General features: G+C 37.8%; 2 protein-coding genes across 2 annotated transcripts; both read left to right on the plus strand.

The window, feature by feature from the left end:
- The first annotated feature begins 815 nt into the window (after positions 1-815).
- On the plus strand, positions 816-3,836 carry CARD16 (caspase recruitment domain family member 16). Its single transcript, XM_074337120.1, has 3 exons — positions 816-890; positions 1,521-1,787; positions 3,512-3,836. The coding sequence occupies exons 1-3, from the start codon at positions 884-886 to the stop codon at positions 3,514-3,516; spliced, it is 279 nt and encodes a 92-aa protein (XP_074193221.1). The 5' UTR covers positions 816-883; the 3' UTR covers positions 3,517-3,836.
- A 9,394-nt stretch (positions 3,837-13,230) lies between these two features.
- LOC109435077 (caspase-1) lies at positions 13,231-25,284 on the plus strand. The gene is made up of 10 exons (XM_074335551.2): positions 13,231-13,302; positions 13,932-14,198; positions 16,639-16,692; positions 19,783-19,898; positions 20,548-20,721; positions 21,119-21,353; positions 21,770-21,916; positions 24,160-24,269; positions 24,730-24,833; positions 25,186-25,284. The coding sequence occupies exons 1-9, from the start codon at positions 13,296-13,298 to the stop codon at positions 24,826-24,828; spliced, it is 1,209 nt and encodes a 402-aa protein (XP_074191652.1). The 5' UTR covers positions 13,231-13,295; the 3' UTR covers positions 24,829-24,833; positions 25,186-25,284.
- Positions 25,285-26,001: the final 717 nt, after the last annotated feature.

Consider the following 26,001-nt stretch of genomic DNA (forward strand, 5'->3'; position numbering starts at 1 on the left):
CTACAGTGTCCCTCAAAACAGAGCGATCTAAAAAGAAAGAGTGTTAGATAAGAAAATATTTGATTCTGGTGAAAAATGTTTCCATTCCTAATAGCAGAACTGCTTCACTGGAACACATACTTCCTGGGACACAGCCCAGAGCTGTGTAATGGGGGCATGTGTCACAGCTGATCAACTTCTCCAAATGTAATAGATCGAATGTCTGTGTTTCTCATATGTGGAACACCTAATGGCCAAGGTAATAGTATTAGAAGGTGGGCCTTTGGGAGTTGAATTGATCATAAGGGTAGGACCCTCATGAATAGGACTGGTGCCCTTATAACAGAGACCCCAGAGAGGTACTTCACCCTTTCCTCCATGAGAGGACATGGTGAGAAGTTGGCAAGCTGTGACCCCGAAAAGGGCCTTCACCACAATGCAACCATACTGGCACCCTGATCTTGACTTCTAGCATGCAGAACTGTGGGAAATAAATGTCTCTTGTTTATAAGCCACTCAGCCTATGTTATTTTGTTATATCGCCCTGTAAAAACTAAGACACCAAAGGTTGAATTACTTTTCCAGATCATACTTCCTAAGGAATGGAAGATTCATTATTGTGTGAATTTAATAGTATACATACTTTCTCATTCCGTTCTTTTTCTCTAAGCCTTACTCCCTTCCTACTCTGACTTGATCCAAGTGCTGAAGAAGTAAATTTCCCAAGGATATACTCCCTGATGCAGTCGAAGATTAAGCAATCTGATCATGTCTTTGGAAATAAACATAAAGGCATGCAAATGCATCAGCAGTGGGTGTTTCTCAATATACATGCCCTGCTGAAAAGGCAGGTGGGACATGCTTTCAGTTTCTTACCACACACGAAGACCAAGAGTGAAAAGCCATGGCCGGTGAGATTTTTTTTATTTTTTTTTTTTTCTTTATTGTAAAAGGGCATTTCTTGGGGAAGAAATTTTGGGTCTGGCTTTTTCAGAACCCATAATTAGGTTCTGTGAGTATTTGGGTGAGCAGAACCCAGGGAGTGAGAAGAGAAGGAGGGAAGAAGTGAAGCGGCCCAGAAGACTTTCGCTGCTTTTAGACAGGATGGCAAGGGCTGGAAAGGAACTGGGGTTTTAGTGGTATTCTGCTGTCATTTTGCAATCTTAACTGAATTCTTAAATGTCACTATGTGACAGAGGGTGCAGAATTGGCATAAGATGGGTATCAGCAACTGTTATTCCCGGAGAAATGGGTTATCTGTTTTGTTATTTTATTATGCAGAGTTGAATAAACATGGGCCACTGCCAGAATCACTCCTGGTTTTCAGACACTTAACGTACCGTAAATCTCAGGCTTCAGACCAGGCAGTGAACATGCACGGGTAATACTGAGGGAAGATAAGAGATGTAGTCCAGGATGACTGAACTGTGTGGAGAGGGACATTTTACGGATTAAGTCTAAAGGAGGCTATTTCCTCTCATGTTGCTGGGAGGGAAATGAGGCTGTTTTCATGACTTGAGGGATCCTTGTGCTTCCAACAGACAAGGTCCTGAAGGAGAAGAGGAAGCAGTTTGTCCATTCAGTGGGCACAGGCACAATAAATGGCTTGCTGGATGAACTATTAGAGAAGAAAGTGCTGAACCAGGAGGAGATGGAGAGAATAAGAGATGGAAATGCTACAGTTATGGATAAAGCTCGAGTTTTGATTGACTCTGTCATTCGGAAAGGGCCCGAGGCAAGCCAAATACTTGTCAGTCAGATTTGTGAAGATGACTGCCACCTTGCAAAGATGCTGGGTCTCTCCTCAGGTAAGGTCAATGATTCAGACTCAATCAAGTTCACGAGGCCCTGTGTCTTTGTGACCATATCTTATATCCTCATTGGTTATTTTAGTTTGCAGACAACTTCCTTGCATCTGGTATCAGGACCCCACTTCTGTGTCAGTGTCTCCATTGCTCGTCTCTTTTCCTCTTTTTATCCTGGTTCTTTGGCCTCAGTAGCCTTCTTTTGATTAAAACTCATCTCCCATCCTGAGTTTGTGGTAGCTCATTTGTTGAAGTTCATGAGAACAATCTGCAAAGCTTCATACTGTATTCTCTAGTCCTCCTGGCAAGGCACATGATTTATGTAGTTAGTTAGTTAGTTAGTTAGTTAGTTAGTTAGTTAAATCAAGGGCTCCCTAGGAACTTATGTAGTTATAGGACATAAAGACTTAAAGTCTATAATCAAAAACTTTTTACAACTTCTCTCTCAAATTTTATTCTCCAGAAGGAATAAAACATATTTCAATGATGGTGAAGCATTCAGAGAATAAATTCAATGCTTACAGAAACGCAAGGAGACTCTTCTATTTTTCCCCTTGCATTTTAGTTTGAGCGAGTGTCCACTAGCATGTAACTATGCTATGGGCCATTCTGTAAGCCCCCTCCCCCCAACTCCTGTCCTCCTGAGGGCCTGATACAGGGCTTAGGAATCTGACCTGTGACTTTTGTGGTCCCTTAGTCCCACCACACAGCAAAGATAGGAGCTCTGGTGAACTCCCAGACACTGTTCTCTTTTATGCTACTAAAAGCCATTAAGGAGAAGTTGTTCTTCAAAAGCAAGAAGCCTTCTTCAAAGGGTTTGGGGGAAGCCTACATCTGTCTGAGTGACATAGGAAATGCTCTCTATGGGTAATGAATTTCTTGTTTTTCTTTGAATACCTCTTTTGCATTTAACACACCCCGCCCCAAAAAATAAAGGTAATCAATAAATAACAATAAGGGTCCAGAATTAATGTGTAGTAGTCAAAGTGTCTTCTTGTTGCTCCATTCCTTTCACTCCATAGTTCTTGAATCCTAGAGGTGCTTGTACAATCTACTATGATAACTCTAACACCTGGAGTGTGCCTCTCGACATGGCATGTGATGCCTCCTCAGTCAGTGTTGTTATGCCTTTGTCTCTCCCTCTTCTACTTGACAATTTCTTTTCAGTGCCACAAAATATGGTAATTAAATGTAATATTTGAATGACTCTCAATGGAGAGATCTTTAGAAAAGTTAGCATGTACACTACTGCCATAACAAGGCCTCCTCCAGAAAATGTTTTTGAATTTACTGATGGTTAATTTAGTCCAGCAGTCCAGATGGGAAGAATGGAACAAGCTGCAGCATGAAGTGTTGGGCTTGATATTTTGTGGGGCAACCTCTGGCTCTCCTTCATTCAGAGCATGGAATAGACCATATTTTGTCTATGGAAATCTTGTCTTCAGCAGGTACTATAGTATGAAGATTCAGAGTATTTCACATTTGTTAGCTCACTCCAATTCTTAAAGTCTCCGGAATAATTATATTTGCATCATATTTCACATAGATTCTGTTTTCTAGTCAACTCCTTTGTTTCTTATTTTGTGTAACAATGTTCACTTGCATGTGCCAGTCCACAGATGGTTCTCTGAGGGCTACCATCTCCACCACCAGTCCGCCTAAGAACACAGTTACAGGTTCTAGTATCTGAGCTGGTCCATTCTTATAACCCTTTGCTCCCTCAACAGTGTGAAGATGGGATCTCAGAAGGACAACCGGTGCTAAAATACTTGCACTTCCCAAAGCCACTTCAGAAGGACAAGATGTTAGTTATTGTGGGAGAAAAAGAATCTGCTGCTGTTGAAGCTGATTAATGTTTCCAGTGGTCATCTATTTTTCTTTTAATTAATGTTTATTGGGGTGACAATTGTTAGTAAAGTAACATAGATTTCAGGTGTTCAATTCTGTAATACATCATCTATAGATATCACATTGTGTGTTCACCACCCAGAGTCAGTTCTCCTTCCATCACCATATATTTGATGCCTTTATTCGTCATCTATTTTTAATAAATCTCTCACTCTGTTACAACACTTATTTCTTATTCTTTCCCTTCCCCATCTCAACCAAGATAATCCATCAATAGCAGTGAAGGCCAGGGATGATTGTAATCTAATCGAGAATGGCCCTCCACCTCCCTTTACTGTTTGTGCAGTTCCCTTGCAATCCTTGTGAAGACATATATACAGCCCACTTTGGTGTTTTTAACACCTGGTTTCTGCTCTGCAGGGAAACAAATGACGCCCACAGTCACAGGTTTCAGTAGCATTGCCTCTTTGTAATGCAGTCTGCTTTCTGCTAGTTTTTCAGAGCCAGATCTATGACAGTTACCCAATGTACGTGTATAAACGAAACTTCCTCACTGGGAGAACACTACAGAAAACCCATGGGCAGATATTCCATTGCCAGAAACCAAGCTTCCTCAAACAATATTCATGAAAGTACTGATAGTAAATATAGCATTTCAAGTCCAAATGGATAAGGGGGAACAAGGCATGGCTTGCTGCCTGAGGAATGAGGATTTGTGGAGTCACCACAGCATGAGGGCACAGCATGGCCCAACAACCTGCAGAGCAAAAAGATAGCTTAATATGTCCCAGAATTAAATATCCTCTCATTCAATCTTCACATAAACCTTAAGAAGTTACTACAATTATTATCCCATTTTGAGAAGAAACTAGCCCAATCCCACAAGGTTAATAAGTGATAAAGTAGAGACTCTAATGCCTGTGTTCTCAAACCCAGCAATACGAATGGTCGGACAATTAAGTTTGTGAACTTTCCACCTCTTAAGCACACATATACAATCTAAATTGTACCATTTACCTCATTATCATAACACTTATTTAGGTTAGATAAAGTTTTTAAAAATTTAATGTGATTATTTGTATATTTCCCTCCTAAACTATACATATACTGTGTTTTCCCGAAAATAAGACCTAGCCATACAATCAGCTCTAATGCGTCTTTTGAAGGAAAAAATTAATATAAGACCTAGTCTTATACTACGTTGTGTTAGATAAGGCCTGATCTTATATTATATAGTAAAATAAGACTGGGTCTTATATTACTTTTTGTTACTCATATTACTCTTTTGTCAAAAGACGCATTAGAGCTGATTGTCCGGCTAGGTCTTATTTTCTGGGAAACATGGTAGTTTAGGGGGAAAATTGGACACTATGTCCACTTGTATTCACTATTTTAACTTCATTGACAAGCACAGTATCTGGCATATCATAGACACCTTAGGAAATAATTACTGAAAAAGATGTTTGAATAATTTTTTACATCTTTGTGGTAAATTTTATTGATTTGCACAAATATTGTGATTCCGGAATGAAAGAGGTATTTCTACTAAACATCTTTGCCCAAAAGCAAAGTAAAAGACTTTTTAGTGTTGCACCATTTCTATAATTCCTGATGTACCTAATTTATAAACAGGTTCCTTTGAGTAAATTCACACATTGATCTCCGTCTTGGTGTTGAGCTTTGTACCCTACAATTGGGTAAAGGCAAGAGGATCACTTAACTAAGTGCTTCTGCAATAAATCTTTGTAAGGCTGGGTTCCCAGTGAAGATGCATTTTATTCATATTTCTTTCCCATAGCCTAATCATCTCTGAGCTGGACAGCTTCATGTTGAAGATAATTGTCATGCATTGGTGGTCATTTCTGGAGCCACCAAGAAATACCCATTTCAAGAGATGCATCTTATTTTAAGATATCAACAAGTTCCATTATTTCCAGATAGTCATACCCTGAAATGTATTATTAGCCAACCTATGAGAAGAATTATCAGCGAGGAATATCCAGTGCATTTGGGAAAATAATCTTCAGAATTGACAAGTGACTATTTAAATGGTTTTCATCTTTCCTCAGAATCCCATTCTGGAGGTGACCATAATATAAAGGGTCTCCAGCACTGGTCCCCCCTTGCCAGCAGTAAATAGTGTTTCCAAAGCAATTACATCTTTTGAAGCCCATCTCCCTTTGTATTAACCATTGATCCATGAAGTTAATCCATGGTGAGAAGACAATGGAGATTTTTCAGGTATTGATTCTAAGCCTTACTCTGAGGTGCTCTCTCTGAACTATCTCATCCATTCCCATGGCTTAAGTTTTCATCAACATACTACCTTTTCCTACATCAAATTTTCAAGCCCAGACCACGTTTCAAATTTCCCAACATGTCTGTTTAACTAGACATCTTTAATCACCTTGAGTTAAACATGCCCAAAGCTAAACTCATTATCTTCCCTCAAAGCTCTTCCTTTTGCAATTTATCCTATCTACAAATGCACCAGCCTTTCAAACAGAAACTTTAGATTCACCCTGATTTTTCTTTCTACTGCATTCCTAGCATTCAAGCAGTGGCAATTTTTTGATTCTTTAATCACATGTATCCCACCTTTTCCATCCTCCTTAACATCACCCTATTTTAGAATCCATGTTCCTACAGTATCATGCATTTCCTCTGGCATAACATTCATTCAGTTTTATTTTTAAATCCATTCGTCTTCACGAGACTCTTAAGTTCTATTGAGGACAATAAACATGTCTGCCTTATTTGCAGCCACAGCCCCATGTAGGTATTTACTGTTATGCACTTCCCTCTTAGTTCTGCTTTTACTGTATCCAATAAGTTTTAGTACGTTGTATGTTCACATCCCTTTGTCTCCAGACATTTTCTAGTAATATGGTGACGACGTATTTAAATGCTCTTTTTTTTTTTCTTGTGTTCTCCTGATATCAGTTAAAAAAATAAAGCAAGGATATTTTCTGTAATGAAAAGGGCGATGTTTGCAAATAGTTATTTATTCATACATACCTATGTGAGAAAACCACACAACACTTTTGTCAATGAGAATTATCAGACCCTGATCATCCCGAGAGAGAGAGAGAGAGAGAGAGAGAGAGAGAGAGAGAGAGAGAGAGAGAGGAGATGGAGGTGGTAGAAACAGAGAAACAGTAGGGTGATGATAATGGAGAAGAAAAGAGACTATGAGAGATACAGGAAAAAAAAAACTGATTCTTTTTAGTGGCTAGTAAGTAATAAAAACAATCTGCTCTGTGAGAAAACATGTGTGGATGAAGAAGTCTCTAGAAAACCTGGGATTACTTTATGGGGTTCAGATGATTTCATTAACAAAGCCCATGGGTGGAAGTTTCTTCTTTCTTTCTTTCTTTTTTTCTTTCTCTTTCTCACTTTCCTTCCTTCCTTCCTTCCTTCCTTCCTTCCTTCCTTCCTTCCTTCCTTCCTTCCTTCCTTCCTTCCTTTTCTTCCCTCTTTCTTTTAGTCTCATGAAAACAATTTTCTAGACAGATATTTATGAGTTGTTATCACCAATACCTGGATTTCAAAAAATCCCAAAATAGAAGGAGCAAGAGGCCATGCAATATGTACACCTAAATAAAGAAGTTTAGATAGCTGAAATGAGTGTCTTAGTTTTTACAGTGATTTTTCCATATTACTTTATGTATTCCACTCTGTGCTATATCAGATTCTATTTATCTACAGAAAACAAGCCTACCATGTACAGTTTATCTGTCATTTAATGATCTCTTCAAGGAGTAGTAGAAGAATCACAGATAAATATATAGAGATCCCTCAGACAAAAACAAGACAAAATGCAAATAACGAAAATCTTATGGTCAGACAAGACAACTACTTTAGGAATTATTTAGCAGGTTGGTTAGCCTAAAGTTAACAAACGAGTATTGTGGAGAGCAATGGGGAATAAGACTGATGAGATCTATTAGGAACGTAGTGTCAGCTTCAAAAACTAAGGTAAAAAGGTTGTACTGCGATACATGGGCTATTAAAAGTAAACGGATTGCCACGGAGACACCGAAGACAGTTTGGGGAATATAATGAATAATGTTGTAAAGATTTTGTAGGGTATGAGATGGACACTTGTTTTATTAGGGAGACCACTTCAGGGACTGTATAGATGCCTGATCACTGCACTGTACCCCTAAAGCTGAAGCTGAATAATAATGAATGTCAACTATAATTTAATATGTATAGTCACAACAAGTGGTGTACAGTATGAGGAATAGAGACAGTGGAAATGTAATGGCTGTATGAGATGTCAGGTGGGTAGTAGATTGGGGGAGAAGGGTTATCACTTTGTGAGGGGTATAAATGTGAGGGGTATCATTGTTTTGTACAGCTGAAACTAATAAAATAAATAAATAAATAAATAAATAAATAAATAAATAAATAAATAAATAAATAAATGAAATGGATCTACTATTCTGTAGTCTAATACTCTAGTATGAGATTTGACTTTGGGAATTAAGCTTATCTGGGTATGTGTTCAGATCAATTTTTACCTCATCCTTTTCATTAGATGCGTGATTATATACGTAATTAATCTTAGCTACAGATTTTTATCTGTTAGGAGAGTCAATACTACCTACCAATCTTATTGTGCAATAAGCATCATATGAGATGATATATGTAGAAAATTAACAGTGCTTTCTACAAACAGAGTGCTCAGAAAAGAGGATGGTGGTGATTATGATGATGATGACATTGATGAGAATGATAATCTCAATGGTCTCAATATAGATGCTCCTGAAAGTAGAGAAAGAGTCTTGGACTTGCACGCAGGTAGCTTATTTGGAAGGTGTCATGTGGAGACCCTGCTTGCTCCGCCATTTGTCATGTGAGGTGGTCTGTGGTGTCTCTGGTCCCACTCCCTGCATAAGAACACAGGATATGGCTAGACCAAAAAGGAACACCCACGGAACCATAGGTAGGGGAGTCATACTACTATAGTCTCACTGGAGGCTGGAATCACATGAGCTGCAACCTGTTGTAACTGCTTCTCTGTCTGCCAACCAACCGACTGACTTGACTCTCCAACCCACGCAGCCACAGCAGTTATATCAGTGGCTCATTGGCTAACTGGTTACAGCTGACAGCTAACTAGCAACAGCCGAGCCAGCAACTTTCCACGTGAGGCCAAGAGCCTGGAAACTGCTCTCTAGGATTCTGTCCCCATAGAAGGGGTTCCCAGGAAGCAGTAGTGAGGGAGTTGGAAAGGGAACTGAAAAGGATGAAATCCCTCTGCAAATTTCATTAATGAATTCATTCCTGTTCTTTGCAACCAGATTTCAATCTTCCTGGGGGAACCTCCAAAATCACATAGAATCTACCTTAGTATGAGATGGGGAAGGAGGGGCATTTATCAACTGACTCCTGCCCTTCATTGGTTAAAGCTTGCCCCCTGGGGCAGGCCCTTACCTGTGCCCAAACTTCTGCATGTGCACGCTCACAGCTGAGCAGCCCTCAGTACCTTGGTGAATATCTCCAGGCAGCAAAGCAGGAAGAACCTGAGACGCTATGGCTTGATGTGGGACACCGGCCACGTGCATCTATCTCTCCACCATGGCAGCATTTAAATCAGGTGAGCTAAAGGGCTGTGGCACGTGATGATAATGATTTCTCAGATTCATAGTGCAAATTATCATCACACAATACATTGCTTATTAAACTCATTTATGCCTTAAATTACTTTTCTTTTTGAATCAGTATATTCTGCATGTCACACCACTCTCCTTCCACCCTTGAAACGGATGCAATTTTTCACTCTTTTAGACTCCTTGAGGAAATATGCTGTTTTTCTCTTATGAAATCTTTCTCTTACGACATGTCTCATATTATCCTAGTATTATAGCTACTTGAATAATTATGTTAAGGTAATTATTAACATTACTGGATGTCGACTGTTTAACAGGCGATACTGGTTTTCAAGCATTAAATTTGATCCAACAACTTCTCCAAGTCAGGTACTTTACAGATAGGGAATTTGACCGTTCAGTCAGGTAACTATCACATCAATAATTACACCAGTGTAAAGTGTTGATATTATTAAGAATGACTGAGTCCAAAGTCTGGCTTTCAATCTCCCCAGCAAAGTTTACAAATGTAAATACCATATAGGATTGGCTAAAAATGTCAATTAAGTTAATCAGGTTATGTGGGAACAGGGAAAATGGGAGAGCATAAGAACGCAGGAACGTTAGTATTATGGACTCAGATAATTATTATCTAATGGAAATTGAGGCAAGAGAGACCTGTCATCAAAAATTTCATTTGAAATCTTACAATTTTTAACTTCTGAAAAACAATCAATGCCAAAAGAAATTATAACTCTGAGGGTCAAAGAAAACACATGATGTAGTCTGCATGTCACCAATTTTTGACTTTTGTTCTAACCCATATGGTTTCTGTCCTACCATTTGATTATAAATCCAGGAGACCGAGAGTGTTCCTCACTCGCTTGACCAAGAAGTTCATCTGTTTGTGACTCTGTTCTAATCTGCAAAATGAAATAAAAAATGCCTATATTCCCTTTCCAGGGCTGCTGTACTAAAATATCACAAACTGGGAAGCTTAAAACTGAAATGCATTCTTTTGCAGTTCTGGAGTTAGAAGTTTGACATCAAGGTGTCAGCAGGGCTATGGTCTCTCTGCCAGCTTCTAGTTTTTCTTGGCATTCCACAACATTCCTCGGTTTACACTTGCATAACTCCAATCTTTGCTTTCATCACCATATTGCTGCCTTCTCTCTCTGTGTATCTATGCTTTCTATGTTTTACTCTCTGTCTCTCTCTGTTCCAGAGCATCTTTTCTTTTTATAAGGACGTCAGTCATAATGGGAGAAGGGTCCACCACTTCCATATAACCGCATCTTAACTAATTACATTTGCAAGGACCTCTTTTCCAAATAAGGGCACATTCTGAGTTATTGTCAGTTAAGACTTCAACATATATATGTTGTGTAACACAATTCAACTCATAACAATGCTTCACTCACAGGGCTGCTTTAAAGCAGTTATTTTTTGGATTTATCTTGTTCGAAGCATTAGGTATTTCTTAATTCAGTGGACTCATATTTTTCTAAGTTTGGGGTAATTTTCTTTAATACTGTTCTCTCCTCTTTTCTCAATTATCTTTCTGGAATTTAAGTCAGGTATATCTTAGAACTTCTCATTTCATGTGAAGGCCAAGGACATTACTGGACACTACTGTAGGCTTTATGCACACTATCAAGCCCTCCCCCTGCTTCCTTTCAACAGGGTCAGAAATAGAACATTGAAGCTGTCAGTGCTGCTCCATGAACAGAAATATGGACTGGATTAATTGGAAATATGGAGGGGAAACTGGCTGGGTAAGGCACAGATCCCCATAACAGTGACTGTCAGGAGGGAGTGAAAGGTGGCCTGAGAATCAGTAGGAATAAGAAATCTAGATGAAGAGATAAAGAAGCATAGGGTTTGTCGTGGCGATGTGGTTTTGGCTATTGCATGTTGGAACAGTGGTTAGATTAAGCAAATTGGTGGTATTCATTAAAAAAAAAAAGAAAAAAGAAAAAAAAAAGATGTTTAACATGGAGAGGGTATAGAAGTGAGGACTCAGTATTTTGACTTTGGAAATTTGATTTGGTTTCACGGACCCTATTTGGCTCAAAGGGCTCTCTCTGGCATTGAGTTGAGGAAAGAAATAAAACCTATCTCTGCTTTACCTCATTACAACCTGAAAATACTTCCAAAGTTCAGGGACAGGCTGGCTCCACACCACCACATAATGCTTTTATTAAAGTGACAGTGACACTTAATTTCTGGAAAGGTAGCTCCTATGGATTTGTGTCCTTGTGCAAGATCTTAGGTCCTTACCGAAGTATTTATAGCAGTGTACATTGAGGACCTGAATGTGTAGTGACTGGGGAAAGGGCGTCTCTGTGCGGAAACAGGTCAGTGACTGACTGACTAGGATGTAATCAGGTGCTGTGAGTGAGAAGGATTCCACTGCCAAATTCCACAGATATAGCTTCTGTCAGAGAAAACCAAGTTCCTCCTGTACCACACAGACTTCCATTTTTTACAGGAAATTCAGCTCCATTAAAATCTTATGGAATCACTGTCCTCTATGTGACCTATCGTTGATGTAAATGTCATTATGTGGCACATGAATGTGGAAGAGAGCTGGCTTCTTGTGTAAGGTCTGCACTGTGTGTTTGCCAAGTCTCTGAATCAACCGTTTACCTGGTATTCTTACTCATAAAATGGGATCAATGTTACTTACCCTGTTTAACTTACATGCTTGTCGTGAGAGGCCGTGAAATACAGCATAATAAAATTTCAGCAGCACTTTACAAAGAAGTATATTTTGACACTGCCTTGCTTCTGGAATACAGCTCATGATAGAAAGTACTGGGGCCTGGTCCTTGCCCACACCATTCCATCCCAGAAAGTAAGACTGATTATGACCCCCCACCCACCCTCCACACACACTGACTGAGGAAAAAAGCTTTGAGACGCTAAACACACTGTCTAAGACGTAGAGATAATGGATGGAATCTTATCCCAGGGCTATTGGAGCTCAAAGTCCATGCTGACAAACTGTAGAGAAGAAAAGTTTTTAGACAAAGGAAAAATAAAATAAATTGCTATATTTGGTTAACGTTCTCACTAAGATATATTATAACCATGTTCTAACAGCCCTAAAATTAGAAAGAAGCCTAAGAGAAAAATAAACTGAGAGGGTAAGTGGCTTTCTAAGAGTTGAAAATAGCACAACCAGAACACAAGCACAGGATCTTCTGCTTTCTGTATAAGAGATTTTCATACTACCTACTGTTATTAAAAATGGGATCATTGCACAGACTGGCTATCACGGGCAATTATGACATGAGGATTTTTAAATGAGTATGCTTCCTTTAAAACACTACTTTGGACGGCTCCATTAATTTATTTTGTGATGATTTTTTCTATGTAATAGTCTATCTATGTGAGATTATTTTCTAGATACATCTGTGAGTTGATAAACTGATCATTTCTATAATTTATTTCCATTTTGTTGACAAATCTCCACCAACTGTAGGTTATTCTATTTCAGTCACTACAGAAAGCTCTTTCTCTTAACCAGGGTTTCAATTGATTTGTTGAGTATGTCCAGAAAAACAAGAAAAGAAAATCCTCTCCAATCCAGTGTATCATTACAACCATTTAATTTAGTTTTTGAAATTCAATGTTATTGTGGTATAATTTACATAGCATAAAGTGCATCCCTGATTATTTCTGAGAAATGTATGATGTAGAATTAACACTATCACGATGCAGAGCATTTCCATCACCCCAGAAAGTTCTCTTATGCCCTTTGCACTCAATTTGTCTCCACCTCCTCCTCAGGCAATTAGTGATCTGATTTCTATCACAACACATTAGTTTTTCCTATTCTAGAACTTCATATAATTGGAATCATATGTATTCTATAATATATGGCTTCTTTCACTTAATATAAGAGTAATGTTTATCAAGATTATTACATATGTTAATAAAAACATAAAGGAATGCATATGCATGAGCAGTGGGTGTTTCTCAACATACATGCCCTGCTGAAAAGGAAGGTGGAACATGCTTTCACTTTCTTATCATACACGAAGACCAAGAGTGAAAAGCCATGGCCGGTAAGCTTTTCTTTAATTCTTTTTTTCCTTTACTGTAAAAGGGCATGTCTTGGGGAAGAAATTTTGGGTCTGGCTTTTTCAGAAGCCATAACTAGGTTCTGTGAGTGTTTGGGTGAGCAGAACCCAGGGAGTGAGAAGAGAAGGAGGGAAGAAGTGAAGCGGCCCAGAAGACTTTCGCTGCTTTTAGACAGGATGGCAAGGGCTGGAAAGGAACTGGGGTTTTAGTGGTATTCTGCTGTTATTTTGCAATCTTAACTGAATTCTTAAATGTCACTATGTGACAGAGAGTGCAGAATTGGCATAAAATGGGTATCAGCAACTGTTATTCCCAGAGAAATGGATTATCTGTTTTGTTATTTTATTATACAGAGTTGAATAAACATGGGCCACTGCCAGAATCACTCCTGGTTTTCAGACACTTAACGTACCGTAAATCTCAGGCTTCAGACCAGGCAGTGAACATGCACGGGTAATACTGAGGGAAGATAAGAGATGTAGTTCAGGATGACTGAACTGTGTGGAGAGGGACATTTTACGGATTAAGACTAAAGGAGGCTATTTCCTCTCATGTTGCTGGGAGGGAAATGAGGCTGTTTTCATGACTTGAGGGATCCTTGTGCTTCCAACAGACAAGGTCCTGAAGGAGAAGAGGAAGCAGTTTGTCCGTTCAGTGGGCACAGGCACAATAAATGGCTTGCTGGATGAACTATTAGAGAAGAAAGTGCTGAACCAGGAGGAGATGGAGAGAATAAGAGATGGAAATGCTACAGTTATGGATAAAGCTCGAGTTTTGATTGACTCTGTCATTCGGAAAGGGCCCGAGGCAAGCCAAATACTTGTCAGTCAGATTTGTGAAGATGACTGCCACCTTGCAAAGATGCTGGGTCTCTCCTCAGGTAAGGTCAATGATTCAGACTCAATCAAGTTCACGAGGCCCTGTGTCTTTGTGACCATATCTTATATCTTCATTGGTTATTTTAGTTTGCAGACAACTTCCTTGCATCTGGTATCAGGACCACACTTCTGTGTCAGTGTCTTCATTGCTCGTCTCTTTTCCTCTTTTTTTCCTGCTTCTTTGGCCTCAGTAGCCTTCTTTTGATTAAAACTCATCTCCCATCCTGAGTATGTGGTAGCTCATTTGTTGAAGTTCATGAGAACAATCTGCAAAGCTTCATACTGTATTCTCTAGTCCACCAGGCAAGGCACATGATTTATGTAGTTAGTTAGTTAGTTAGTTAGTTAGTTAGTTAGTTAGTTAGTTAGTTAAATCTAGGGCTCCCTAGGAACTTATGTAGTTATAGGACATAAAGACTTAAAGTCTGTAATCAAAAACTTTTTAAAACTTCTCTCTCAAATTTTATTCTCCAGAAGGAATAAAATATATTTCAATGATGGTGAAGCATTCAGAGAATAAATTCAATACTTTCAGAAAAGCAAGGAGACTCTTCTATTTTTCCCCTTGCATTTTAGTTCGAGCGAGTGTCCACTAGCATGTAACTATGCTATGGGCCATTCTGTAAGCCCCCTCCCCCCAACTCCTGTCCTCCTGAGGGCCTGATACAGGGCTTAGGAATCTGACCTGTGACTTTTGTGGTCCCTTAGTCCCTCCACACAGCAAAGATGGGAGCTCTGGTGAACTCCCAGACACTGTTCTCTTTTATGCTACTAAAAGCCATTAAGGAGAAGTTGTTCTTCAAAAGCAAGAAGCCTTCTTCAAAGGGTTTGGGGGAAGCCTACATCTGTCTGAGTGACATAGGAAATGCTCTCTATGGGTAATGAATTTCTTGTTTTTCTTTGAATACTTCTTTTGCATTTAACACATCCCGCCCCCAAAAATAAAGGTAATCAATAAATAACAATAAGGGTCCAGAATTAATGTGTAGTAGTCAAAGTGTCTTCTTGTTGCTCCATTCCTTTCACTCCATAGTCCTTGAATCCTAGAGGTGCTTGTACAATCTACTATGATAACTCTAACACCTGGAGTGTGCCTCTCGACATGGCATGTGATGCCTCCTCAGTCAGTGTTGTTATGCCTTTGTCTCTCCCTCTTCTACTTGACAATTTCTTTTCAGTGCCACAAAATATGGTAATTAAATGTAATATTTGAATGACTCTCAATGGAGAGATCTTTAGAAAAGTTAGCATGTACACTACTGCCATAACAAGGCCTCCTCCAGAAAATGTTTTTGAATTTACTGATGGTTAATTTAGTCCAGCAGTCCAGATGGGAAGAATGGAACAAGCTGCAGCATGAAGTGTTGGGCTTGATATTTTGTGGGGCAACCTCTGGTTCTCCTTTATTCAGAGCATGGAATAGACCATATTCTGTCTATGGAAATCTTGTCTTCTATAGTATGAAGAATCAGAGTATTTCACACTTGTTAGCTCACGCCAATTCTTAAAGTCTCCAGAACAAGTTTTTCAGGTTGTTATTGTTATATGAGATCCTTATAAAAACTTCAATAAATTTAAATTCAATTTTTGTCCTTGAAATTGATTATCAGAATGAAAGTGATCTCAGAGTATATGTAATAGGTTTGAGTGATTTTATGCAAACTAGCAGCATAACTGAGACTTTCCAGTGTTTGTTTTTGTTTTTGTTTTTCCATCAGAGTGTGCCAATGAGTAGGGCCAGTGCAGATTGCAGAGATTGTGGCCTGGCTTCTGCCACATGCATAATTGTATAGGATCCTTCATGGGCTGGCAGAGTAGCTTAGTGATTAAGAATTATTCACTTAGTGATTAAGCCCAGAACTAATTGTCAAGATAAATTTGTGTTCATACCTAGATTCACCGCTTTCCTATTCTATGGCACTGAGGAAATTTACTTAACAAACTGGCTAAGGGATTCCAAGGGGTCACCCATCATCATTTTCTGCTGCAATAAATCTTGGTAAGGCTAAGTGCCCAAGCTTAGAAGGCTGTTCCTATTTAGTTTTCTCCAAAGTCCTGGTCAGCTCTGAGTTAGACAACCTCACTCTGCATACACCTGTTATGCAGTAGTGGCCACCTCAGAAACCAAATCAAAACATACATATTAAGACAATTCTTGATTCTATAGCTGATGTTGTCTCAATTCTACTTTCATCATAGAAAGCAGAAATCAAGGCCGTCACTTCCAGACATTCTTGTGTTACGCTTCAACTGTTAAAGTCTAGTAGTAATTCACGTGTAGAGGCTTTTGTTTCCCAGTGATGAGTATGGTTCCAGGTCAATCACATTTTGAACAGGATCAAGGCCTGTGGAAGTTATTTTCAATAGGGAGTGTTTGACATATTGGCATAAGATTCTTCAGAGATGATAAGTGACTATTTAATGTTCTTTATCTTTCTTCAGGTCTACAATCTGAAAATGTTCCAGACACCCAAGCAGTGATTCCTTCCTTCCTAGGTAATGTTTGAACATTTTTGAACCCCATCTTCCTTGACATTAACTACAGATTCATGGGATAAACCTGGGATTAGGAAGCTATGGGTAATTCTTATGGATTGATCCTATGCCTTTTTCTTTTTTAATCTATTCTGCCTTAGGAGGAGCCATTCTTGTAGCTTCACTACCATGTTTATACTAACAAATTCTAATCTGTGTCTCAAATCCTGACTACCAATTTGCATGCCACACTTCACTATTCTAGTGCCTACTAAACATATGCATTCACATCTCCCATAGACATCTTTATATGTATCCAGAGCTGACCTTAACATCCATTCTTCCCCCCTCCTTGCTTTTTCTCCAGTTTTCTCTATCTTGGTTAATGGTACCAACATAACCCAGTTATTCAAACCAGAAAACTGAAATTATCTTTAGCTCTTTCTTCTCCCTCACTTCCAACGTTCAAGCAGTGGCCAAGCTTTATTAATTTATCTCTCAAATCCAGATCTCTCTCTCCACTTCTTTTTTTTTAATTAAAATTTCCTGGGGTGACACTTCTTTTTATTACTATATTTCAGAACTCTTATTCCTACAGTGCTCTATGATGCCTCAGCCCTAACTCTCACTATATTTTTCTTGTATTGTTAAAAATAAATTCCTCATTTTCTGCCACTGGATTTAAGCTTTATGAGGACATAGGACATGTTGGACTTATTCATAGGCATGAACCCATCTAACTGTAGTTGACACATAGTGTGCATGCAATAAACATTTGTTAAAATACTGTTTTACTAAATAATCTCATCAAAATTTCTACTGTTTACTAGGCCATTAGAAACATACTTAGTACATTCCAACTGTGTCACAAACCTTCTATGGATTATTTAGAAAGTAATAAACAAAACAAACAAGGTTCTTGCTTTTATTGATTATATGAATATACAAATTATGCAAGAGTAGGTATTTAAGAATCCCTACCAACAAATTAAAGCTAGCCAAAAATGCAGGGTGGGATATGACGCTATATACACCTATATTAGTTGAGATGATACGGAATGCAGTAACTAAATCAAACATTTTTAATGGCTCTGATATGATAGAAACTTATATTTCATTCATAAATGGACTTTCTTCATCAGCAGACAGCTCTCCTTCAAGTACTAACACAGATACCTAAGCTTCTTCCATTCTACGGCTCTGATAGCTGCACTATACAATGCAGCTAACAAAACAACTGTGGTGATAACCATCCAGTTAACTGCACTGGAAGAAATATGGAGGATCCTTTGTGAGAAATTTTTCTAGGCGTGGTCTGGATGTGTCACACTGTACTTCTGCTTGCATTAAATGGTCTAGAATTCAATTACATGGCCCCATCTAACTGCTCGACCGGTTGGCAACACAGACTGTGTGCCCAGGAAGAAAACAGTATCTTTTGAATAGCTAACCCATTTCTGCCACAAAAATTTTAATGCAAAACTTTTCATTCCATACAGTATTGGAGGTAGCACGGGGAAATTCTAGATCTCAGATGAGAAAGAAGATCTTAAAACTGTTTTTATCCTCTACTCTGAAAAAATGATCTTAGCTTTATTGAGTTTTGACAAGGCCAATGTGTACTAGGTTCCTTTATAGTAAATCTTATTTTTGTATGAGTCTAGCCTCTTGCTCACTACATAACCAGTGTTTTATTTGTCCTGAAATAGTATTTCACCCACAATTCTAGAATTATTTCATTCCAAAGTGATATTTTTCTCTTAAAATAAAAATATTTTACATTTGGAAGAAATTTAGAGGCTATGGAAGCAAATATTTTACCAAGTTCAGAAATTACTACAGTGAATCTATTAAGGGTGGTTATCCTAGTCATGTTTTCTTAGCTATTTCATGGAATAGGACACTCAATATATAACCAAGTTCCTTATTCCTTAACTAAAAAAAATTGCTCTAATGTAATCCAGCTATTTCTCTTTAACTTTTTCTATTGTTCTCCAGATTTCTGTATGAAGAAATAGAATATTTCTTCCACCTAATGATCTCTATAGTTTTCTCGAACATATCCATTCTATTGCTTACTTTACCCACACTAAACATACTGCCTTGGTTTACCTAACTGAATATGCTATAATTTCTTCAACTTTCCCCTCAGAATTAAATATAACTTTCTTGTTTGAATAGTTTAGTTTCTGAAAGCTCTTCCAAATATTGAGAAAAAATTTACATTTTGAAACATAGATTATTTCTCTAGCAAGTAAATCACACTATTGGATGGTGTCAAATTTGTAATCACATAAACTCTAAAGGTTTTACTCACATAAACAACTGTGAAAATTCTTCCTCATATATCTGTGCAATCAATGTTTAGTGCTATGAATCCTTCAAGTTATCATCTTGATTTTAGCATTTATCATTCTATTTCATTTTCATTCTAGTTAATATACTGAATATTCCTCATCCTCTTCCCCATGTGTACACACAGTAGAGAGATCCTGAAGAACAGGAAAAAAGCCTTTCCTTCTTTCCTTTCTCCCTTCCTTCCTTCCATCTCTAGACCTACTATCATGCCTATTAAGTAAATATACATATGTATATATATTTACTTAATATATATATATATATATATATATATATATATATATACAGATATGTATATATATATATATACACACACACACATATATATTTTAAAAATTGAAATAGAGTAATTGCGACCTTCCTCCATTAAATTTTATCCTCGGCTTTAAATCATTTGAAATAAATTTATATCTTAATTATCTTACCTAATATATTGATTGTTTTCTGAGAGTTCCATCATGCATGGCCTTGAAAAATTCTCCTTCTGTTTTTTAAGCTAAAGTATTTGTAAAAATGCTGATCCTAAAAGATAAAGGTGGATCCTTGTATCACACCACTGGAAATCTCCTCTGGTTTGGTATGTGTTCCAATCACAATGATTCACTCAACAGTATTAAGTAGCCCAGGGTTTTTCTCCTAAGGATTCATTTCCTCCTTCACGGCTTCATACACAGATGACACTGTGAGGAACACCAAGTGCGATGACACTCAAGGGTGTCATTCATTATTCATAATGGTTCTTGTCTGTTTCAGCTCTTCAAGCAATGCAAAATAACCCAGCTAAGCCTGAATTCCAAGGACCAGAAGGGATCCTCAAGCTTTGCCCCCTGGAAACAGCCCAGATGATATGGAAAGAAAAGTCAGCAGAGGTGCTGTGCTCAAAACACAAGGATCTGGGTGAAAGATACAATGTAGACCATTCTCAAGTGCACTGGCACTTTCTTATAGCCAATTTCCTTGAGAAGTTTTGGAAAATCATCCTGCTATTTCCCTTACATAAAGAATTCTGATCTGTTAGAATTCCAGCTTATGTATAGAGTTCAAATTTGGTACAATTCCCTGAGTAAATAACTATAATAAAAACAACAATGGCATCCATTGACTGCTTAATATAAATCAGATACTATTCTAAGTATATTGCATATAAGAACACCTTGAACCTTCAAAATAACCAATTTTAGAGATCAGGAAATTGAGGCATGGATTATTTTGTTAAATATTTTGACAAAGTTGAGGATTCAGTTTTAAAATTCTGTCAGTCTGGCTTCAAAGACTGTTCATCTCCCACAATCCTACCTCTCAAAAACAAATCAATCAAGGGTGCAGCTATCATCTAGGTATTTGCAAACTCTATTCCAACTCCCATGGTAAGATGCATTCATCCTCCCTGTTTTTATCTATGGTTCATGAGATTTGGTTTCTGAATAGGATTAAGGGAGGAGAAGGGGTTGTATACTCTCAAGATTAATATTTAATTAAAGAGAACAAGACTGTTTATCCAATCTGCATTTCCTACAGATTTACCCAATAATGGAAAGATCAACTCGCACACGTCTTGCCCTCATTATCTGCAACACAGAATTTGACACTATTTCCAGGAGAGATGGAGCTGATGCTGATATCAGAGGTATGAAGATGCTATTAGAAGATCTCGGATACACAGTGATTGTAAAAGAGAATCTCACTTCTCTGGTAAGGTCTATCACAGTGTAGAGATAACAGTCACGCCCTTCATATTCCTAAAGAATGTTTGGTTGTAGCACCAGAAACTTAATCTGTTGGTAGTCTAAAATTTAAATTTACCCTTGGAGAGTGCTTAATGCTAAAATGATCCCTTCAAACATAGAGTTTTTTAGCAAGAATCTGGTGCAACTTTTTTGGGAAGAGTTCTATTAGCTCAGTAATACCCTTTTCTCCCTTCTAGAAGTCCCTGAATGGCATCCTATTACCCTATATAACCTTTATTTGAATTGAAACTTAAACTTTCTTTTGTACCCACCCAGGGATTCCAAGTGTTTCTTTATTGAATTCCCAAGGTGCCATAATAATGATTCTCATAATCCGAAATCAATGGTATGGTCTCTTCCAGGAAATGGTTGAAGAGCTGAAGGCATTTGCTGCCCACAAGGAGCACAAGACTTCTGACAGTACTTTTGTGGTGTTCATGTCTCATGGTATTCGGGATGCCATTTGTGGGAAGGAATACTCTGGGAATGGCTCAGGTGTATTACATATCAACACCATCTTTCAAACTTTGAACACCATGAACTGTCCAAGTTTGAAGGACAAACCCAAGGTGATCATTATCCAGGCCTGCCGTGGTGGTGAGTGTTAATGTCTGTTAGAACACATGATATATAAGCATTGACCTCATCATTTATATGCATCCAGTATTTTTCATTTTTTATGTGTCTGCTCCTTATTGTCAATGGGCACGTACTGTCACCAAACAAGATTTTAGTTTCCGTGAGCTGCATGAATGATTGGTAGATATTTTCAAGTAAAGGAATACCATTTTTAGTCTTAAGACTTTAATATTTTGATGCTGTTCGAATTCATCTGAAGGTCAGTAGAGTTAAGAGTTGTTAAAAAGATAGTTCCTTGGATGTATGTGTGTATATGCATGTGAATGAAAAATAGCAACCAAAAAATGAGTATCTATGGTTAAACAGAGCTTTAGGGGAGAAAGTAGTTCTCTTGCCTATAGGTAGTAACAAGAAATCAAATCTTGTCTTTTCAGAGAACCAAGGGTTTGTGTGGTTAACAGATTCAGTAGAAGCTTCTGAAGACAGCAGCTCACAGGCTTCAGAAGAAGATTTTGATTATGATGCCATTAAGAAAGCCCATGTAGAGAAGGATTTTATTGCTTTCTGTTCTTCAACACCAGGTAATGAGTGTCTGTGTAGGACAACTCTGTGGGCATCACCAATGCAGAAATTCACACACATCCACTAGAGGATGGATATCTGTTGAACTTTCCATGAGACTTCTGAAGAACAACTCAAGCATTCCTCCCAGTTACACCTTCTATTCTCCTCATCAACAGAGAGCAAATATGCATATATTTTCACTAAATTAGTAATTAGTGAACTTCTGTGGTACAAAATATTTTCCTGTAACTGTAAGGGATAAAGAGAAGTGTATCCATGCTGAAGTAAATTAGAAACTGATTCCACATAGAAAAGGGGTAGAGAGAGGCAGAAAAGCAGACAAAGCATATTGAGTCTCTAAGTTACATTGGTTTCATCCAGAAGTATAGCATGGATAAAAAGGAAGAAACTTTGATGATTTCTAAATCTAGGCTGTGGATTAAGAATACTGCCAATTATATTATGACCCTGGCAATTAGTGCTTTGTAAACTAGTTCCAGTTATTTAGCCTGTCTGGGTCTTCACTAACATACATGAATACAGATATCATTGTTCTTAGAATTAAATAAGATGATATGCATGAAATATTGAGCATGGCACAGAGTAAAGCACACATTAAATAACTGTTATTATTAAACAGGTTTCTAATTGTAATTTAACTCAGGTTTTACCTTAAGTGTCTTTCTTTCTTAAGGTTTAAATAAAAGTCATTTCAATTATTTTATTATGTTTTAAAATTTCTTGGGCATTCACGTTCTTATGATTACTTATGGCCTTAAGGCCTTGCCTCTGCTCAAATAGTTCAATTTACAGATTAGATTACTTTCTATAATGAAGTAGCATCTCAAAGGAGATAGTCTGGTTCTGCATTATGTTGACCATGTCTTAATGTAGAAATCAATGATTTTTTCTCTCTAGGCAATAGAACACACACACACACACACACTTACAGCTTGAAGGTATTTAGTAGACTTTAGTATTAGACATCACTATTCTTTAAAATCCTTGGATCCCAGCATTCCACAAGAGATTTACCTCTGGCTATATAGACCTTTATAGTCCCCTAGCTTCTCAACATCCATCTTGCTGATTTCTTCCTCCTTTTTTTTAACTTTCCTCACCCCTCCTTTTCAGATGACTCAAAAATTCCAATTCAATTATCTTCAGCTAGTTATCTTCCACTAAACCTAGCTCCACATTCTCTAGTATTAATCCTAACTACCTTGTAGTGTTCTCCTGAAAACACATATCCATTCATTCACTTGAATTCACAAAGACCTTTCAGAGATGCCTGCCTCCAGCCTCTCTCCCTTCCCCTTTCTTTAACTAGAACCAGCCTCATAAAACAGCTGTGGTCTTAAATAGAACTTTAATCTATTTTTATTATATATTTTATTACCATTACTACTGGCTAAAAGGTTTGGTTAAAGCATGTGTCTGTGATTATATACATAGTTACACACCACTTTTGTATGTTTCTTTGCATTATTTTAAAATGTCTTCATGATTTCTATGTACCTACTATTTTATATAATTAATATCATTCTTCAATAATTATCTTCCGTAAGACTGTTTTGTCCTCCAGTAGAATATGAGCTTTCTCTCTTAAACCTAAACCTAGGTTTGTATTTTGTTTATATTGGTGCCATTTTCATATTTAGTATTCTTTGTCCAAATGCCTTATGATCAATATTATTTGATTTTAGTTAAATTATTTATAAAGTAGATATTTGAAATGTTATTGACAAGATTACCCTGTGTAGCCTGGGTATTACATAGCCTATATTCTCTCAGACACTTATAATGTTATATCTAGTCTTCAAATATCTTTTTATGGCGGAAATTATTACTCTACCCTTTGTAGTCAAGGCCATTGCATTTCAGAGTGTATAATTAACTTAAATCGCAGTCAGTAAATAGCACTCATGATATTTCTTTCCCAAGGCCCAATCCCTGCCCTCTACTCCACTCTGCCTTACCCTCCCCCTCTATTAGATTTGCAGCTTCTTGGACTCAGAGACAATGCCACCCTAACATCTACACCATATATGTGGTATCCTTCATATGAAATTAACAATTGTCGAGTATCAGTAAAAATATACTCACTGAGTGTTGAATATATTCACTAAATAATGGCATACAGTGTATAGAAAAGAGCATAAACTCAATAGGCTTCCTCAGTCGGAGTGGAAATCCTAGCACTCAATCTCTCTGGACAGGCAAAAGTTTTGCATGAGATTTGAGTATGCTTTATTCACAGATAATGTTTCTTGGAGACATCCCACACAGGGCTCTCTTTTTATTATGAAACTCATCAAATACGTGCGAGAATACGCCTGGTGTTGTGACCTGGAGGACATTTTCCGAAAGGTAGGGCGCTAAATGTTTCTCACACTCTACTTCCCCTGAATATTTGACTATTCCAGTTGGAAACCTAGGGAGCAGCTCTGGCCATGCTTACCTTCTAGAAATGCCCTTCTTTTCAAATGATCTTTGAGGTTCTTTGGTGAGCCAGCAAACCTGACAGCCAGATCCAACCTGCTATAATCTAGAAATCAACCCCGAGAAAATAGCCATTTATTTTAACTCCCCTACATCCCTAAGGAGACAAGCAAGTGGATGTGCTTGTGTCCATAGCTATTAGATCCAGCATCAGATTTAAAAAGTATGGTTATTCCATACTTAGATATGCATTTTGCTATGATTCTTACAGATGCATACTCTTTTTGTGTTCGTGTTATATTTTGCTGTACTTTTTTTTTGGAATTTTCCAGCTTAAGTGAAGATTCTTCCACTCAGAAAAAAAATACAGACTTTCTTTTCCCTTTAGGTCCGACTTTCATTTGACGAACCAGATGGTAAATTACAGATGCCCACCGCTGAAAGAGTGACATTAACAAGATGTTTCTACCTCTTTCCAGGACACTAAAATAAGTAAGTCGTGTGTGTGGGCAAGAATGCTGAAACTTCATCCTGGTCAAGATTTCAAGGTCTAGTATAATAAACAGGGGTACTAAAAGGATGCCTTTGTGCTGGTTCAGTGCAGAGCACGTTGCTCATCTCTCAAAGTTCAGCAGAGTTAGACGGCCCTTTTTTCAGGGTCAGCTGATACAGATTGAGATGTGGCCATAAGATGTTCCTCCCTTTCACTCAGCAGGGTAATATTTAGACATAGGATGGGCTCTTTCTTTTTATGACTATGTCCCCATAAATAGAGTATTTTTTTAACTTGCATTTCTTTTGGCAACACTCTGTTTTATATTTGTTGTATTTCCTTTTCCTGTAGGAAACCAGGAGTTTTGTCATTCTGCACCTGTTTTTGGAATCATGTCTGCAGGACACACATTTCTTGAACCATTCCAATAAATCTGAAATAAAAACGAAAGGTTGTCATAGGTGTTTTTCCACTCTCCGAAGACAGGGAGTGGAATTTGGAGTGGGCAATGGATTTAGAATCTTTAGACTTGATCCATGAAAGCTGAACTGCCTAATAGCACCAGTCTTTCTTTCTAGAAAACTTTTGCTGGGCTTTCTGCTTTAGGGATATAGATGCAAATCACAATAGGTACCTGACTTCAAAGAATTTGAAACTCAGCAGGAGAGATACAGAGAAAGCAGACTGTGATATATGACTTATCCAACATCCCAGAGTTTACTACTAACAAAGCCGTGGCCAGAAATTACATATTTCTATCATTCCTTAACTATTTCAGGGATGCAAAGTCAATTTTGATTTAACCCCAGGCAACTAGTAGTTTATAGTCTTATTGAGAAGATAAGATAGTCAACAAACATGAAACAATTAGCTGATAATACATGACACCCTGTGAATAAGTGCTAGGACTTATTATACACAATGTAATGTCCTGTGTGGTGCAGTGCTAATGAACTTGGGGTGGAATCTTCCACTCAGCAAGGTAAGACTTAGGAAGGACTGCAAGTACTACCTTTCACTTCCCAAGTATAAACACATTCTAATCTTAACCCATTAGAAGTGAAGGTGAATTTCTGACCTTTTGAAGACCTTCAAAGTTGAACATATTACAGTCTCCCCCCCCACACATGCACTAACTGTTCCTGTGGACATATGTCTTTTGTACTA

The sequence above is a fragment of the Rhinolophus sinicus genome, chromosome 14 (genome assembly GCF_057876585.1).
Source record: "Rhinolophus sinicus isolate RSI-liver-muscle chromosome 14, RSI-T2T, whole genome shotgun sequence".
Lineage (NCBI taxonomy): Eukaryota > Metazoa > Chordata > Mammalia > Chiroptera > Rhinolophidae > Rhinolophus > Rhinolophus sinicus.